At 45.4% G+C, this 15,764-nt stretch overlaps 1 protein-coding gene across 2 annotated transcripts in view; it reads left to right on the forward strand.

The window, feature by feature from the left end:
- Positions 1–15,764, forward strand: part of AMFR (autocrine motility factor receptor) — a 48,289-nt gene that overhangs the window by 8,648 nt on the left and 23,877 nt on the right. For both annotated transcript variants that reach the window (XM_075940401.1, XM_075940402.1), the window contains exons 3-4: positions 2,952–3,116; positions 10,801–10,953. In XM_075940401.1, the coding sequence (XP_075796516.1) occupies positions 2,952–3,116; positions 10,801–10,953 (318 nt within the window). The remainder of the gene's footprint in view (positions 1–2,951; positions 3,117–10,800; positions 10,954–15,764) is intronic.

Raw genomic sequence — 15,764 nt, forward strand, 5'->3', positions numbered from 1 at the left:
CCTTGAGAATTTGAAATCTACTTTGATAGTTTCTTTTGAAAGGCAGGCTATATATGTTGGTAGGTCAAAAGTGTGATCATCCTGAAGGAATTATTAGCCTGTTCTAGCTGTCTTGCCTGGTAACTTTGTATTTTTATAAAGACAGTTTGATACAACTTTTTTTGCCTCCCTCCCATAAAACCTCCCAACACCCTGCAAATTGTATGGTAACTTTACTCTTGCAGTAACTAACCAGCATATGGTCTTCCTTTCTGTTTGCATGTGCGAGGGAATGTTTTTCTATCTCGCTGTTGCTCATCTACTCCCTTCTTGCATATAGCCATTATGTTGGAGGCCAAACATCTTATACATTGAGTATTTTTAGAGGGCTAGATTTTTGTAACTTAATTTCCTGTAATTTAATGGCAGAAGGAAGATTTAATAATGTATGTGCCAGCAATCATTTTCAGAAACAAAAATGGCAGTACTGTTTTGGTAGCCTTACAGCCACATTGCTATGATACTGAGGATCCCATTGAGATCAGGGCCCCATTATACTGGGCACTGTATAAATGCATAGTAGAAAAACATTTACCTACAATGCTTTACTGCCGTGTTGAAGTGGTACCAAAGGAACATCACTTTATCAATACTCCATAAGTGAAAGTGGTACCTAGTTGAGGCTAAATAGATGGCAGATAATATGGATGAAAAAGGATGTTTTAAAATAAAAAAAATGACAACACTTAGAGATGTAAAATCCTGTTTAATGAATTAACTAGTTAAACGTTAAGTTTAACTGATTAAATAGGGCAGGCAGGCTGGAGTGCGCCTGCTCATAGCACGTCAGGGGCTGCTCTGGAACACTCTTTGCCTGCAACAGGCCCCACAGGGCTGAAGCAACCCCCTGCCTGCAGTGAGTAGGGAAGCTTCTCCAGCCCCCACTGGTTAACCATTAACATCCCTCAACCTATGTTAAGGCCTAAATATATTAGAACATGCTTGTCACAAGTTTTTTTTTTTTTTAAAGTCAAACCATTAAGCTGGTGGAAGAGACTGGCTAAATGTCTGGAACCAGTTTGTTGATGTGTTAAATCAACTTTTGACTGACAGTAGCAGCCTCTTTTGCAAGTGTAGAGAGAATATTTTCTTCCATTTCAATTTATTCAAATTCATTCAAAGTTAAGAAATTCGCTCTCACTCTCTCTCTCTCTCTCCTTTAATTAGCAAAATGGAACTGATTGTTTCTGGTCACAATATCCTTCAAGATTTTAGAATTAGTAAATCTCATCCTCTCACACTTCATTTTTGTTCATAGACTGGAAGAACACACACTTTCCTGTGTTTCCAATAACCTCAACAGCTGTTTCGAAAGTGAAAGTGTGCGCTGGGACGCGTTAGTTTGAACCAAACCCCTTGGTTCGAACTAACGTTACTCCTCATTTTTTGAGGAGTAACATTAGTTCGAACCAAAGGATTTGGTTTGAACTAACACGTCCCGGCGTGCACTTTCACTTTCGAAACAGCTGTTGAGCGGAGTACGCGAGATCATGCTAATGAAGCGTGGAATATTTAAATCCCCGCTTCATTAGCAATTTTGGTAGCCTACATTTGCATCCCTAGTTCAAACTAGGGAGCAAGTGTAGATGTAACCTCAGAGATTAACTATAGTTAATCATGAGCTTTTTTTGTGGGCAAAACCTACTTTCCTAATATGTATATTAGTCTGTCTATATATGTTAGTCTCTAAGGGTATGTCTACACTGCCACCCTAGTTTGAACTGGGGTGGCTAATGTAGGCATTCGAAGTTGAAAATGAAGCCCGGGATTTAAATATCCCGGGCTTCATTTGCATCTTGCCGGGCGCCGCCATTTTTAAATCCCCCTTAATGCGGACTCCGTGCCAGCGGCTACACGCAGCACGGAGTGGGTAGTTTGAATTAGGATCTCTAATTCGAACTACCGGTACACCTCGTTCCACGAGGAGTAACGGTAGTTCGAATTAGAGAGCCTAATTCCAACTACCTATTCCGTGCCGCGTGTAGCCGCTGGCACGGAGTCCACACTAAGGGGGATTTAAAAATGGCGGCGCCCGGCAAGATGCAAATGAAGCCCGGGATATTTAAATCCCGGGCTTCATTTGCAACTTCGAATGCCTACATTAGCCACCCCAGTTCAAACTAGGGTGGCAGTGTAGACATACTCTTAGGTGCTACAGGACCACTTGTTTTTAATCTGGATAAGTGTGAGTTAACCTACTTACTTGCTTGAATAAATATTTTTTATAGTGCATCTTTCTGGTTAGCAAACAGAAGCATTACATTTAATGTAAAGGCTATATTTGTTTGCAAATAAACATATTTTAATGGTTACCAACCAAAGAGAATCAACTTTCTTTAGACAAATACTAACAAGTACAAATTGAGTCTTGATTAAATCATGATTCAAATTGATTATTTAAATCCACCCACCCTGATGACAGGAATTTCCAATATTTCTTATTTCATGTTATTCTTAGGCTATCATTTAGGAAATAATACAGATGTCCCATTGAGCTGTGTGCATAGCTGGCCAATGATATCACATTTTCATACTTCTGTTTCCTTCACTTCCCTCTTTTACTTTTGCCTGTTATCTTTTGCACTCATCTTTTGATCCTTAGCTAAACAGAGACCATAGCTCCCTGGAACAGGGACTGTCCTTTTACTCTCTTCATTATTTAGTAGTTTTCTACTCCCCATTCTGCCACTGATTTGCTGTGTAGCAGGTTTCCATCTTGTGAAATACAGATACATTTCTGTCTCAGTGGTGCATTGTGGCATGTCATGACTTTAAGATAAAGAACCTGCATAAGTGCAAAGAATTATAGGATTTTTTGTATTAATAAAATTAATAAACATAATTAAAATGTTATGTATTTGAGCTTTTAGCTATTTTGACTACCAACAGAAAGCAAATATCTTTCTTTTTAGCATCTCAAGGACAAATTCTGGAATTTCATCTTCTACAAGTTTATCTTCATTTTTGGTGTGCTGAATGTTCAAACAGTGGAAGAGGTGGTCATGTGGTGCCTCTGGTTCTCCGGGCTTGTGTTTCTCCACCTCATGGTTCAGCTCTGCAAGGATCGGTTTGAATATGTAAGTTTTTTCCCCTGTGTGTTTGGGAGATGTGAGTTCTGCTCCTAATGCCAGCACTGGCTCACTGTGGCTACGTCTACACTGCAAGCTTATTTTGGAATAAACTTTTCTGGAAGAGATCTTCCAGAAAAGCTCATTTCGAAAGAGCGTCTACACACAAAAAGAACAACGAAATAATGATGTGTTACTTTGAAAGATTTATTCATCTCATTTAAGGCCATTCGGAATCCGTTCAGGCAGGCCATTAGGTCAGCAGTTGCTTCCGGGTGTTGCTGCCTGACGCTATCTGAGATGCGTACTTAAAGAGACCCCACTGGACTGCCGTTTCTCAGCTTCTTCTGCTTGCTTGCCTACCTCTCCGAGGGACAGCAAAGCATTTCCACTGCGTGCTTTGGTTGCACTATGTATGGACACCACAGCACTCCTTGGCATGGAGCCAGAGCTGCCTCTGGGCATGCGATAGCCCCACACTGCCATGCAGCAGTTTCTGCAGGCGGGCTTCATGGAGCGGTGGGACGACCAGCAGAGGCTCCAAAACTTCTAAATGAGGAAGAAGACATTCATGGAGCTGTGTGCCTGGCTTGCCCCTGCCCTCAGTTGACGTGATACCCAGATGCAGCCTGCCACCACCCCTGGTGAAACGGGTTGCCAGCGCCATTGGGAAGCTCGCAACACCTGACAGCTACTAGTCTGTGGGCAGCCAGATCGGTGTGGGAAAGTCCATCGTTGGGGCCCTCCTCATGGAGGTAAGGCACTCTCGAGCTCCAGTCCCCAGAGGGGTGGAGGAGAACTGGAAAGGGGGACCCTAGGGAAAGGGGGGGGTTGGTGCTGTGGGGGGTAAGGATGTTAAGTATCATGTAATTGACTAATTGAATAATCAATGCATATTTGCGTTGATTATTTGATTAGTCGATAGGGAAGCACTTCCCCTTTGAAAAGCTGCAGCAGTATTTCAAAGGGGCAGTGCCGCACAGCTCACGCGGGGCTCTGCACAGCGCTGCCCCTTTGAAAGGCCGCCGTGGCGTTTCAGAGGGGCAGCGCTGCACCAAGCCTGAGGTCAGCTGTGAACTCCAGCTAATCCCAGGTTCGGTGCAGCACTGCTGCTTTGAAGTACCTCCCTCTTCCCCCACCTTGCTGCCTCTATTTGATAGAGGCAGCAAGAGGTGTGGGGAAGCAACTAGTCGACTAGTCCTTAACATCCCTAGCAGGGGGTAGGGTGTTTGTTGGGAGGTAAGAAGGGGAAGGGAGGGGGACCTCCCAAGAGCCCTTGTACCCCTTTTGATTCTCTGTTTTGTTTGTCTCCTTCTGCAGGTGGTGAGGACCATAAACATCGTCCTGCTGCGCAGGGTCATCCGCCCAGGAGACCTGGACCCCATCGTGGCCAGATGTGGCCTGGGCTTTCCCAACTGCAGGAGGTGGGCGGGGTGGGGGGAAGGCGATAGATAGAACTCACATCCCCATCCATGCCCCTGACCACTGTGCAACCCAGAACATAAACAGGAAAGGATATTTCTCTATGGTCCTGCAGGCCCTGGTTGACCACTGTGGATGATTCTCAGACATTTTTGTGGGATGCTCGGGGAGGGTGCGTTACACCCACATGTCCTACAACTCCAGCCTCTACCAGAAGCTGGAGGCTGACACATTCTTCCTGCAGTGCAACATCATGATTGGGGATGTGGAAATGCCACAGTGCATCGTGGGGAATGCGGCCTACCCCTTTCTGCAGTGGCTGATGAAGCCATACACTGGCGATCTGGACCTTGGCAGGGACCGTTTCAATGCCTGCCTGGGAATGGCCCGCATCCAGAAGGAATGCGCCTTTGGGCACTGGAAGGCATGGTTCAGATGCCTTCTGACCTGCCTCAGTGTGGGGGAGCACAACATCCCCCTGGTAGTGTGAGCCTATTGTATTCTTACCACATTATGGAGAGGAATGGGAAGGCCTTCCTTCTGAGGTAGGGAGCAGAGGCTGGTCGGGAGGGATGGGCCTTCAAGCAGCTACGCACAGCTACTATCCGCCAGGCCCATCAAATGCACATCCAGGAGGCCCTGAGGGAGAGTTTCTCTGAAGGACCTCAGTAACTCTCCCCAGGGCCTCCACACTAGGGGCCTGTGCCTTGCCCCTCTCTGCCTTTCCCGCAACAACCCCTCACTTCCCTGCAGACAAAATTAAAAAAAACTATTTAGTTTGGAAACAAATAACTGCTTGCTTTTTTATTTGGGATAAAAATTAACTGGGAAAGAGGGAGGGGGGACTGTGAACCTTGGAGGGCAGAGGAGAGGCTCAGAGCTGGGGCTGAGACAGATGCGTGGTTCGGGTGGTAGTTCCACCTCATGTCCGGAGACCCTGGTGACCTTGGAGGGGGGGGGAGGGGAGTGCGTCCTGGGAGAACAGGGGGATCGGCAGGTGGGGAGGCTGGAGTGGGAGAGCTGCCTGGCAGGGGCTGGCATGGCAGGAGGAGCAGGGACTAGGACTGGTGCTGGGTACGCCATCATCTTCCAGACGGTGGAAAAGATATTGTGGCCCTGCTCCACATCTGGGCCCACCATTGTGTGCCATCCCCTACCTTTTGGGCCAGCTTCTGCTGCCTGTCCGTGAGGATGGACACATGCACCCTCTGATGTCTGCGGCTGGCTCAGATGCTGGTGATCGCCCCCAGTCACAGCTGGTCCAGCTGGGGAGAATAAAGAGAGGTGGTTAGTCATCCCTGGAGACACTGTCCTAGAGACCTTGTCCTCATCAGCAATCTGAGAGCAACAGTTCTTGGGGCAGAGGACGGTGATGTCCCAGGAGCAAGGCCATGTGTGGCCTGGACAGCAGGCCCTGCCTTACAGGGGTCCAGAGGTCCCCAGGGGTTTATGCTTCCCACCCCTCTACCCCCATCCCATGGACAAGCAGGCAAGTGAAGTGTCCAGCCACATTGGGATCCCATGGCCGGGAGCTTGGGCTTCCATTGAGGCTGCACACATATGCGCTTGGCAGCGTTGTCCCCAGGAGCAGGTGGTGCCTCAAGCATTCAGGCATGCCCATGTGTGGCACTCCAGAGTCGGTGTGTGTGTGCCCTTGTCCCCAGCCTCCTTCCAAAGGTGGCTGGTGGAGGGAGGGCATACCCCCCCAGACGGTCAGACGTGTGTCTGGCCTCCACAGAGCCTATGAGCGGAGCCCTGGGGTGCTTCAGGGCTGCTTCCTGGGGCTGCATGGTGCAGACTGGCACTGCACATGCATCCACATGCACAGACTGTGGCGTGAGGGCCAGGCAGAGCGATGATCATTCTACAGTCCCATAGTGCTCACCACCCCTGCCCTGTGTGTATGAAAAACTAAGAGCACTCACCTGCTGTTCCCTCCCCATTATCAGAGCATGCCTGGGAGACATTCAGGCCTTGGGGCACCAGCTCAAAGGTGATGGTGGTCACTGTGCTGGCTGTCTCTTCCTTCTCCAGCTCCCTGTCCTTCTGGGCTGGGACCCCCAGCTGGGTGAAGACAGGCGTCTCCAGAGCTATTTACAGCCCTTGACTGGAGACCTTTCTCAAATAGGCCACAAACCAGTCTCACAGAGCGCTTCAGCTGCCAAGCTGGCCAGCAGGAAGCCTCACGAGCAAAACCCCTCAGACACCTCAGCTCTCCCTGTGCCACAATCAGCCCTGGGCCTACATACATGTGAGGGATATTAGAAACCAATCTCACCAACCCTGAACAAATCCTCCTGGTCCAAAAAAACCAGCCACAGTTCCCGGTCTTTAGATCTTACCCACAAGAGCACCCTGGGCCGCACTCTTAGAATTTAAAATCTAAAGGTTTATTAACAAAAGAAAGAAAAGGTTGAAAGTAAGATTAAGGAGAATACATTACATACATCAGTCACCAAGTGCTTGATGCAGGCTCTCAGCAGAGATGTTACAAACTGCTATCTTACACGTCTCTGGTGTACATCCTATATCAGGATGGGTCAGCAATCCTTCCCGGCTCTCTGTCCCTAGCAAGGCTGCATCTGGGATCAGTAGCAAGATTGAGGACAGGATTGAGACCATCTCATGGCATTTTATATTCATTCCTGGTGTCTCCCAAGCTGGAGCTGGTCACATGATGGCATTGACTGGTCTGCAGGTTTCCAGACACAGTCCTCTGGTGTGTATTCTCCCTTCTGTAAGCCATAGTTCCTCGGGCTGTGCTAGTTAGCATAGTCATTCACTAGACATTTCTTCTTTACAACAGGCAGTCCAGGCCCACGGCTCTGTCTCAGACAGAGAACCTTCACAGCACCAGCACACATCCCATATTCATAACTCCACATACAAACCTCATACAAGCACATGAGTAGTGTACATAGAATCAGTAGAGCATAAGCTTTTGTTTGACACTTGACATGGCCCACTTTGTCTCCCCCCTTCCAGTCACCTCACTTTAAAATCCAATAACGTGACATCTGCCCCCTAGGATGCGGTGCTATTCTGCGTAGTAAGGGCAGGAGCGGAGATCCTGGAGGGTCTTTTCCTTGCCCCATAACCCAGGAGGGCCAGGATCTCTGCCCCAGACCATGATGGCAGATGGTCCGGACCCTGGCAGGCTCCTGGGAGCCCTGTGCATGGTCCCTGGGAGGGCCAATGGGTTCTTGGGGGGCTTGTGGCTGGGACATTAGTGTCCACATGTCAGGAACTGGCATCTGCATGGTGTGTTGCAGCTCCCAGGACCGGCTTCCTGCCACAAGCCCTGTCCCCAGTGTCTGCAGCTTTAAAAGCTGCTGGGGGACAGGAACTATAGAGTTGTGATGAGTGTGGATGGAGTGGCCAGCAGGGCACCTGTGTTATTTCCTGGAAGCCTCTTTTTTTGACAGAACTCCTTCTTCTGCCTCCACACACACCTTTTTCCGAAAAAGCTTTTTTGGTAAAAGCTATTCCTGGTAGAATGAGCTTTACTGCTGTTGGGAAAAAGCCCTCCATTATTTCACCTTTTTGTTGAAATCACACTATTGAATGTGGACGCTTGTATTGTTTTTCTGGAATAATGCTGCAGTGTAGACGTACCCTGTATGTCCTTGATTGTGTCACTTAAAGCTTGTTTTTCAGAGATGTGAAGCCCCATGTCTCCCATTGACTTCAACCTGAGCTAGTAATCCTTAGCACCTCTGAATAACCTTAACCTCTGTGCCTCTGTTCTTTCATGTGTTAAAAATATTTATCCTCTTTCATAAAATGCTCAGATGTAAGGCTCCCTAGAATTACTGCTGTAGATACACTTTTTTTTTAAAGTGTCCTTTCTGAAATTGCATTAGCTAAGAATTCTGGAAAACCACCTTTGGTTGATGTCCAGTTATTCAGGTAACCTCTTTCTGTCAGTAGTATGAAAGGTTTTCTCAATTTCTTGAAGTAAAATTACAGAGTAGAGCAAAAGAAACTGGATTTCATTCCACATGTATAGTGTCTGTGCAGTGTTCATGCTGTGTGTTGTGCCTCTGTCAAGAACTAATGGCACGAATGCATCTTCATGGGTACTGAACATTGTAAACTGCATCCCAAACTGTATCGGTATTTAGAAAGTTAAATAGAGAGTCACCAAGGAGAAGAATAATGAATAGGCTCAGGTACAGAGAGATTTCAAATGCCAAGTGAAAAGAGATGGAGGGATGCTTGGGTATCAGGTGGTGAGAGCTGTAGAGAACATGGCTTTTGCACCAATAGCAATGAGATTATGAAGAGCTAAGATAGCTCTAAATGAATATAGAGAGTGGAGTAGTGAGAAACAATGAATGTGAGCAATGTAATGGAGCACGCATTTAATGGGGATCTTAAAATGAATTAAGTGTCAGTTCAGTTTTAATTAAATAAACAAATTGGCCCTTCCACACACTACTGGGCCAGAACTGTCTATTATGCTGGACATATGAATAGAGAGAGAATGTACATTACAAAATGTAAAGCTTTCACACGCTAGTGCGTTAACCCGATATGTGTTACTTTACAAGCACTTCAGTTCTCTTTTTTTTAATGGATGATTATTGGGTTTAGAAAAATCAACCTAGTACTTTGAATAACCTTAGCCACTTGAGTATCTATAATGTATGTGCTGCTTCCTCAGCTCCAGTGTCCATGAATAAAAGCCTGGTTCACCCTTAACTACATATTTTATGACCTCTTGTACTCTGCAACTTTTTCCTGTTTTACAACCTGGCAAAGGTTGCCTTTCCAGCAGTTCAAGTAGTGCAGTAGCCTTGAGAGAGTTAAACTGAAATGAAATTGCTGGTTTACAGTTATTCCAGTGCACCTAATAGGAAGGTTATTTAGCATTTTTTCGTCTACTGAAGTTATCTTCTAGAACAGTGTTTCTCAGCCAGTGGTACGAGTACCCTTAGGGGTACTCGAGAAGTCTGGGGGGTACATCAACAAAACTGAAATTTGGAGAAAACTAAATTTTTTTGTGTTAAGTTTTACAGCGTTTTATTATTTTTGTACTTTTTACACACACAAATTTAATCGCCACCTGGCTACAATTATGTTGTTTAAACAAATGTGTTGCAATGGTAGAAAAAAAAATGTGTATGTCTGAAAACTGTAGGTACTGGAGGGTATTTAAAAAAAATATAAAGGGGTACTTTATTAAAAAAAAAAAGGTTGAGAAACACTGTTCTAGAAGGCTGAGAGAGAGCAGGCTATAAAAGTAGAAATGCTTGTGTTTGATCCAGAATCCTTAGGAAAGGAGCTGGGACTTTTCTTGCTGAAGGAAAACATTAAAGTCTGGATTGTAACACTTTTCTTGATAAATGTCTGTGGTCTGCCCTTGCTGAATTAAGGGAAGTATGAAGCTAAGTCCAACTCAAAGGGAAAAAGAGGAATTAATTTAACAACTGAATGCATGAAATCAACCGAATGCCCCAGACTCAAATTTTGACTCCCACTTTTGATGAGGAGATGGATCTAGATATTTTGCCTAATTCTTTCGACCTTAAATTAAGATGACTTTATATTTAGTATAAGCAAAGTATGTACGAATTTTCTGTCAAATTATATATAATCTTAAATAAAATGAAGGAACTATTTTTCAGTCAAAAGGATCAAGGACAAGGGAGAGATTCTTGATAGCTCTTAAATCTAGGAGGAAAAGGCATAACTATATTCATTATGGGAAGATAAAGTTACATAAATTCAAATGAGAAATAAGACACAAATTTTTAACAGCAATGGACAATTAGTCATTGGAACAACTCACTGAGGGGAGCAGTGGAACCTCTGTTACTTGATGTCTTAAATCAAAACTAGATGGCATTCTAAAATATACCCTCTAGCTCATACAGAAGTTAAGGCTTGGTGTAGAACTGCTGGATATGATTCTGTGACCTGTGTTATAGAGGTCATCACACTAGAAGGTCACAATGGTCCCTTCTGGCTTTAAAATCTGTGAATTATAGAATCATAGAACTGGAAGGAATCTCAAGAGGTCATCAAGTCCAGTCCCCTACACTGATGGCAGTACCAAGCACCATCTAATGTAAATGAAAGCTAGCGTCACAAGACCTTAGGGAGTGTGTATGCGCATTTTTTTTCTTTTCCCCTACCCACATAGTTGCTTAATTAGGTGATTGGGGTTGCATCGTTATTCAGGAAATAATTATTCAATGAATATTTGCTGTGTGAAAGCAACAGGGAGAGGAGCAGTTTAACACTATTTTGTATTAATCTGTTGCAGCTTTCCTTCTCTCCCACCACACCAATGAGCAGCCACGTCAGAGTTCTGACTCTGCTGTCTGCCATGTTACTCTCCTGTTGTGGTCTAGCAGTTGTCTGTGGAGTTATCGGCTATACACATGGAATGCACACACTAGCTTTCATGGCAGCAGAGGTGAGACTTCCTTTATATGCAAGTTGATTGGCACTGTGTCTTTCCTCTTAACTTTGGTTTATTGTGGGGCTTCTGCAGTTTGGTTTTTGAAAGTTTCCAGCAAGAAAGAATGAAAATAAGTACTGTCCTATTTTGCAATGCATTTGTGTTTATTCTGGAGTTCAACTTAGGACTGCAAATCATCTTTGCTTGAAGTCGTGGACACTATGATAAATGCTGACTACTTTTGGCACAGATGAAATCAAGAAAAAAACTGATGAGCATGTTTCATGAGAAATACAGGAAGAATTAGGTGACGTGTTTATTAGAATATATTTTATTAGAATATATTGAATCAGTCCAAATACAGATAGAGAGAAGGAAAGAACTGGGAAGGAGGAATTAAGAGGATCTAGTACCACCAGACCTGGAGGATTTCTGAGGGATGATTGGAGGCATATGGTTAGAGCAGAGGTGTCTACTGCAGGGCTGTGGCAATTTAAATATTTGACACTCGTATTAACATTTCAGCTCAGATTGACTTGAACACACAAATGGGCCAGCAGGTGGAGTGAAATGGAAGGTTTGTCATATGAATGTTTCTCATAGCTGAGTTATTTCTAACATGGCCTCTTTCATTTTAATAGGCACCTCAGTTAATTCTTCCTGGGTTTCTTACATTTACCTGACGATGCTTGGGTCCTTAAGGAGGGGCTCATGGCAGCGGGCTGGGACTGCAGGGATACAGGAGTCAAGGTTGGGGGGGGGGGTGAAGAAGGGCTCTGGGCAGGGGACTCTGTGTGGGGGTGTGTACAGGGAAAAATGGGGGGGGGGCCCAATTGCCCCCACCAGATTCATACCAGAGATGCTTGGAAAGTGCATAGCTTGTCTGCCGCCTGCACTCCCCAGCCTGAGTGAGGAATGCAGCAAACGGTGCACTTCCCCTACATCAGAGAGCGAGGGGCAACAGCCAGCAATGTTCCTGTATGAATCTGGGATGTTCAGCCCCCCACCGCCTTCCCTAAAGGACACCTGGGAAGTGGGAGGCTTTGGGGCTGAGGCAGTCCCGGACAGAGGTGATAGGACAGCTGCAGCCAGTCCCTTTCACCAGCCTGTGGATTCTGTGTCTTTTCTGTATGGTTTTATGAGAAGCAATCCTATTCCAGGGATATTCCATTTTCCTGGCACAATCAAACTCTTATGTAGCTTCAAGTTACTATAAGAGAAAGCTGTGTATGGCAGTGGTCCCCAACCTTTTGGGGCTGCTGGGTGTCCGGGGGCGGGGCCACTCATGCGCCGTGCGCCCGGGATGCAAGAATGGCTTGGGCCTGCCCTAGTCACTTAGCGGGCGCGCACAAATGCCCTGGTGGGCGCCATGGTGCCTGCAGGCACTGCTTTGGGGACCACTGGTGTATGGAATTTGGTGTTCCTAGCTCTTACCATTTAGGAGGATTTCTTGAACAAACAGACAAACTCTCTCAAATATATAGTAGATGAACCAGGCTCATTAATTTTTCTTGTACACAGATGTCTTGATTTCAGCTGTACCAAAAGTAAGCAGTACTGAACGGATTTATCATGGCTATCGCCTCTGCAGGCAAAGATGATTTGCCGTCTGAAGTTTAACACTGAGATAAAAACAGATGCATCTCTCATACCATTGTATTTTTAAAAACAAATTATTGAAAAATCAAGAAGTATAAATGAATTGATATAGGTGCTCAGGCCTTATTAACAAGTTATGGCCGCTGTCCTGACAGAACTTGCTTGCATGAGTGGAGTCTTTGATTTCAGTGAGCCTGTACTCGTGTTTGAAATTACTTGTGTGTGCGTGCAAGGTTGAGTCTCAAGAGGTCTACTCGCGTTCTTTTCTGTAGGCCTCTGAACATATAGTGATGATCCTCAAACTTAAAGGAAAAAGTAGTAAAAACTGCAGCGGAAAACTTTTGTCTGTGTGACACTTAAAAGGGACACTACCAACTATTTTGCATCTGTGTATATTTAATTGCACTGGATTTTTAAAAGTACAGGAAAAATGTCTCTGGTCCGGCAACATCTGTGTCCTAGCATGATTTTAGTTAGTCAAATGTTTGTTCATTATGGGTGTGACCAACTTTCCTACAGTCCCATAATGTTTTTTGCAGCCAACAGTCCTGACTTTTATTTGCCTCTAATTCACCCCTAAATGTCTAAAAGACCAGCAAGTAGCAGAAGTGCTTAATACCACTAAGCATAAGCATAGTGTTGATGCTTTATCTACTTATTTTCTTGTGCCAAAACAGTAAAATTGTGTAACAACACTAACACTTTGATATGAAGAGAGTTGATAAACCTTGGGTAGGCATAGACTCATATAGAGTGCATCAGTACAGTCATATATTATTATGCATCACTGCAAGTGGTACAGTATTCCATTTATTCACGTTGGTGGGGGGGGGGAGGAGAGAGAGATTGACCCACTCTCTATAATACTGATCTCCCTTGCTTTGGCAAATTGTCTGGTTTGGCACCAGTCAGGTCCTGAGGATGCCTGACTAGAGAGGTTCAACCTGTATCCTATTAGTCTCTCTTCTCATTTTGCAAACATTGATTTAGCTTTAGTCCCTTGTGTTTTCACTAGAGTCATGTAAGTGATTTTTTTTCAGATTCTAGCTAGGGTTTTTTCTCTTTGTGTTCCCTATCCCCCTCTCTTCTCATCAGGATGTCAGAGATGAGTTGTGAGGAGGCGTGTGAATTAGAGAGATAATTTTTTAAATGGTTATACTATTAACTGATGAGCCTAGGCTTATTGGTTACTATTAACAGTTACACGCTGGCTTCCAGCCCCACTCCCAGGGCACCTACTGTCATCTGTGCTTCCAGCGCACACCAGCTCCCGGGGAGCTGGCTCTGTGCTGTGGGCTCTGCAGTATAAAGATTATAGGGGCAGCAAGGGGGGCAGGCAGGCAGCCCGTGCTTGGGGAAGCCAGCTTAAAAACTGGTTCCCCCCAGCACTAGCTCCGTGGTGCCATCTGCTCCTCCTTTGCCCTGTGAAGGAGCAGCTGTCCACGGCTGGCTGTAGACAGAGGCTGGTCCCTGGCAGCAGACCCTGTCCACAGCTCCCTGCAGACAAATGCTGTGCTGCCTTCCACAGAGCAGCCTCTGTCCGCGATGAGCCTGGTCCCGCCATGGTCAGAGGTTGGACCTCAAGAGCAGCCTCTTTCCCTGGCGGAGTCTGGGCTCCCCGAGGACAGAGGCTGCTCCAGCTTCAGGACGTGGGTAGCTCAGACCCTCTGTGGACAGGGGGTACTGCCGGGGACCAGCCTCTGTCTGCAGCCAGCCTGGGCCACCGCAGACAGAGGCTGCTTCGCAGCAGTCTCCCCTGTTCCTTCCCCCTGCAGTGGCCTCTGTCTGAAGGGAGCGTGGACCCTCCACGGGTGGGACCTGCTGCTGGACCAGCCTCAGTCTGCTGGGAGCTCAGACCCCATGGATAGGGGTGCTGCCACCCCACGCTGCTGCCTCTGTATCATAGGCAGGAGCACAAAGTGGCAGGCAGCCAGTCTGCACAGGGAACTGTTTTTTAAACAGCCTTATCCCCGGGGACTATCGAATTGTTGTGTAAATAGTAAGATTTAATGCAGTTACACGAGTATTCAATTACACTATATTTAACATCCCTGTATCAAGTTAGCCTCTTTTTTCTATAACTTTTTTCAGTTAAAGGAAATTTAATGCAAATTAATTACATAAATACAACACTGGGTTGAAATGTAATAGTATAAAAGGCAGGACATACAGGTGTGGTTCTGACAGCAACTCTAGTTTGGCTGTATTGAATGTGTTACAGTTCACACGTAACTCCCTGTCTGATCATTGGTATTTAAATGTTATGCAATCATAGAATACTAGGACTGGAAGGGACCTCAAGGGGTCATCGAGTCCAGTCCCCTGCCCTCATGGCAGGACCAAATACTGTCTAGACCATCTCTGATAGACCATCTCTTACATTTTTCAAACCTACTCTTAAATAGCTCCAGAGTTGGGGATTCCACAACCACCCTGGGCAATTTATTCCAGTGTTTGACTACCCTGACAGTTACGAACTTTTTCCTAATGTCCAACCTAAACCTCCCTTGCTGCAGTTTAAACCCATTGCTTCATGTTCTGTCCCCAGAGGCCAAGATGAACAAGTTTTTTCCCTCTTCCTTATGACACCCTTTTAGACATCTGAAAACTATCATCATGTCCCCCCTCAATCTTCTCTTTTCTAAACTAAACAAACCCAATTCTTTCAGCCTTCCTTCATACGTCATGTTCTCTAAACATTTAATTATTCTTGTTGCTCTTCTCTGGACCCTCTCCAGTTTCTCCACATCTTTCTTGAAATGCGGTGCTCACAATATTCCAACTGAGGCCTAACTAGTGCAGAGTAGAGCGGAAGAATGACTTCTCATGTCTTGCTCACAACACATCTGTTAATGCAGCCCAGAATCATGGTTTTTTGTTTTGTTTGTTTGTTTGTTTGTTTGTTTGTTTTTTGCAACAGCATCACACTGCTGACTCTCATTCAGCTTGTGGTCCACTATAATCCCTAGATCCCTTTCTGCCGTACTCCTTCCTAGACGGTCACTTCCCATTCTGTATGTGTGAAACTGATTGTTCCTTCCTAAGTGAAGTACTTTGCATTTGTCTTTATTAAACTTCATCCTGTTTACCTCAGACCGTTTCTCCAATTTGTCCAAATCATTTTTAATTATGACCCTATCCTCCAGATTAGTCGCAACCCCTCCCAGCTTGGTATCATCTGCAAACTTAATAAGCATACTTTCTATGCCAATATCTAAATCGTTGAT

Source organism: Pelodiscus sinensis, chromosome 12 (assembly GCF_049634645.1).
Source record: "Pelodiscus sinensis isolate JC-2024 chromosome 12, ASM4963464v1, whole genome shotgun sequence".
NCBI classification, from domain to species: domain Eukaryota; kingdom Metazoa; phylum Chordata; order Testudines; family Trionychidae; genus Pelodiscus; species Pelodiscus sinensis.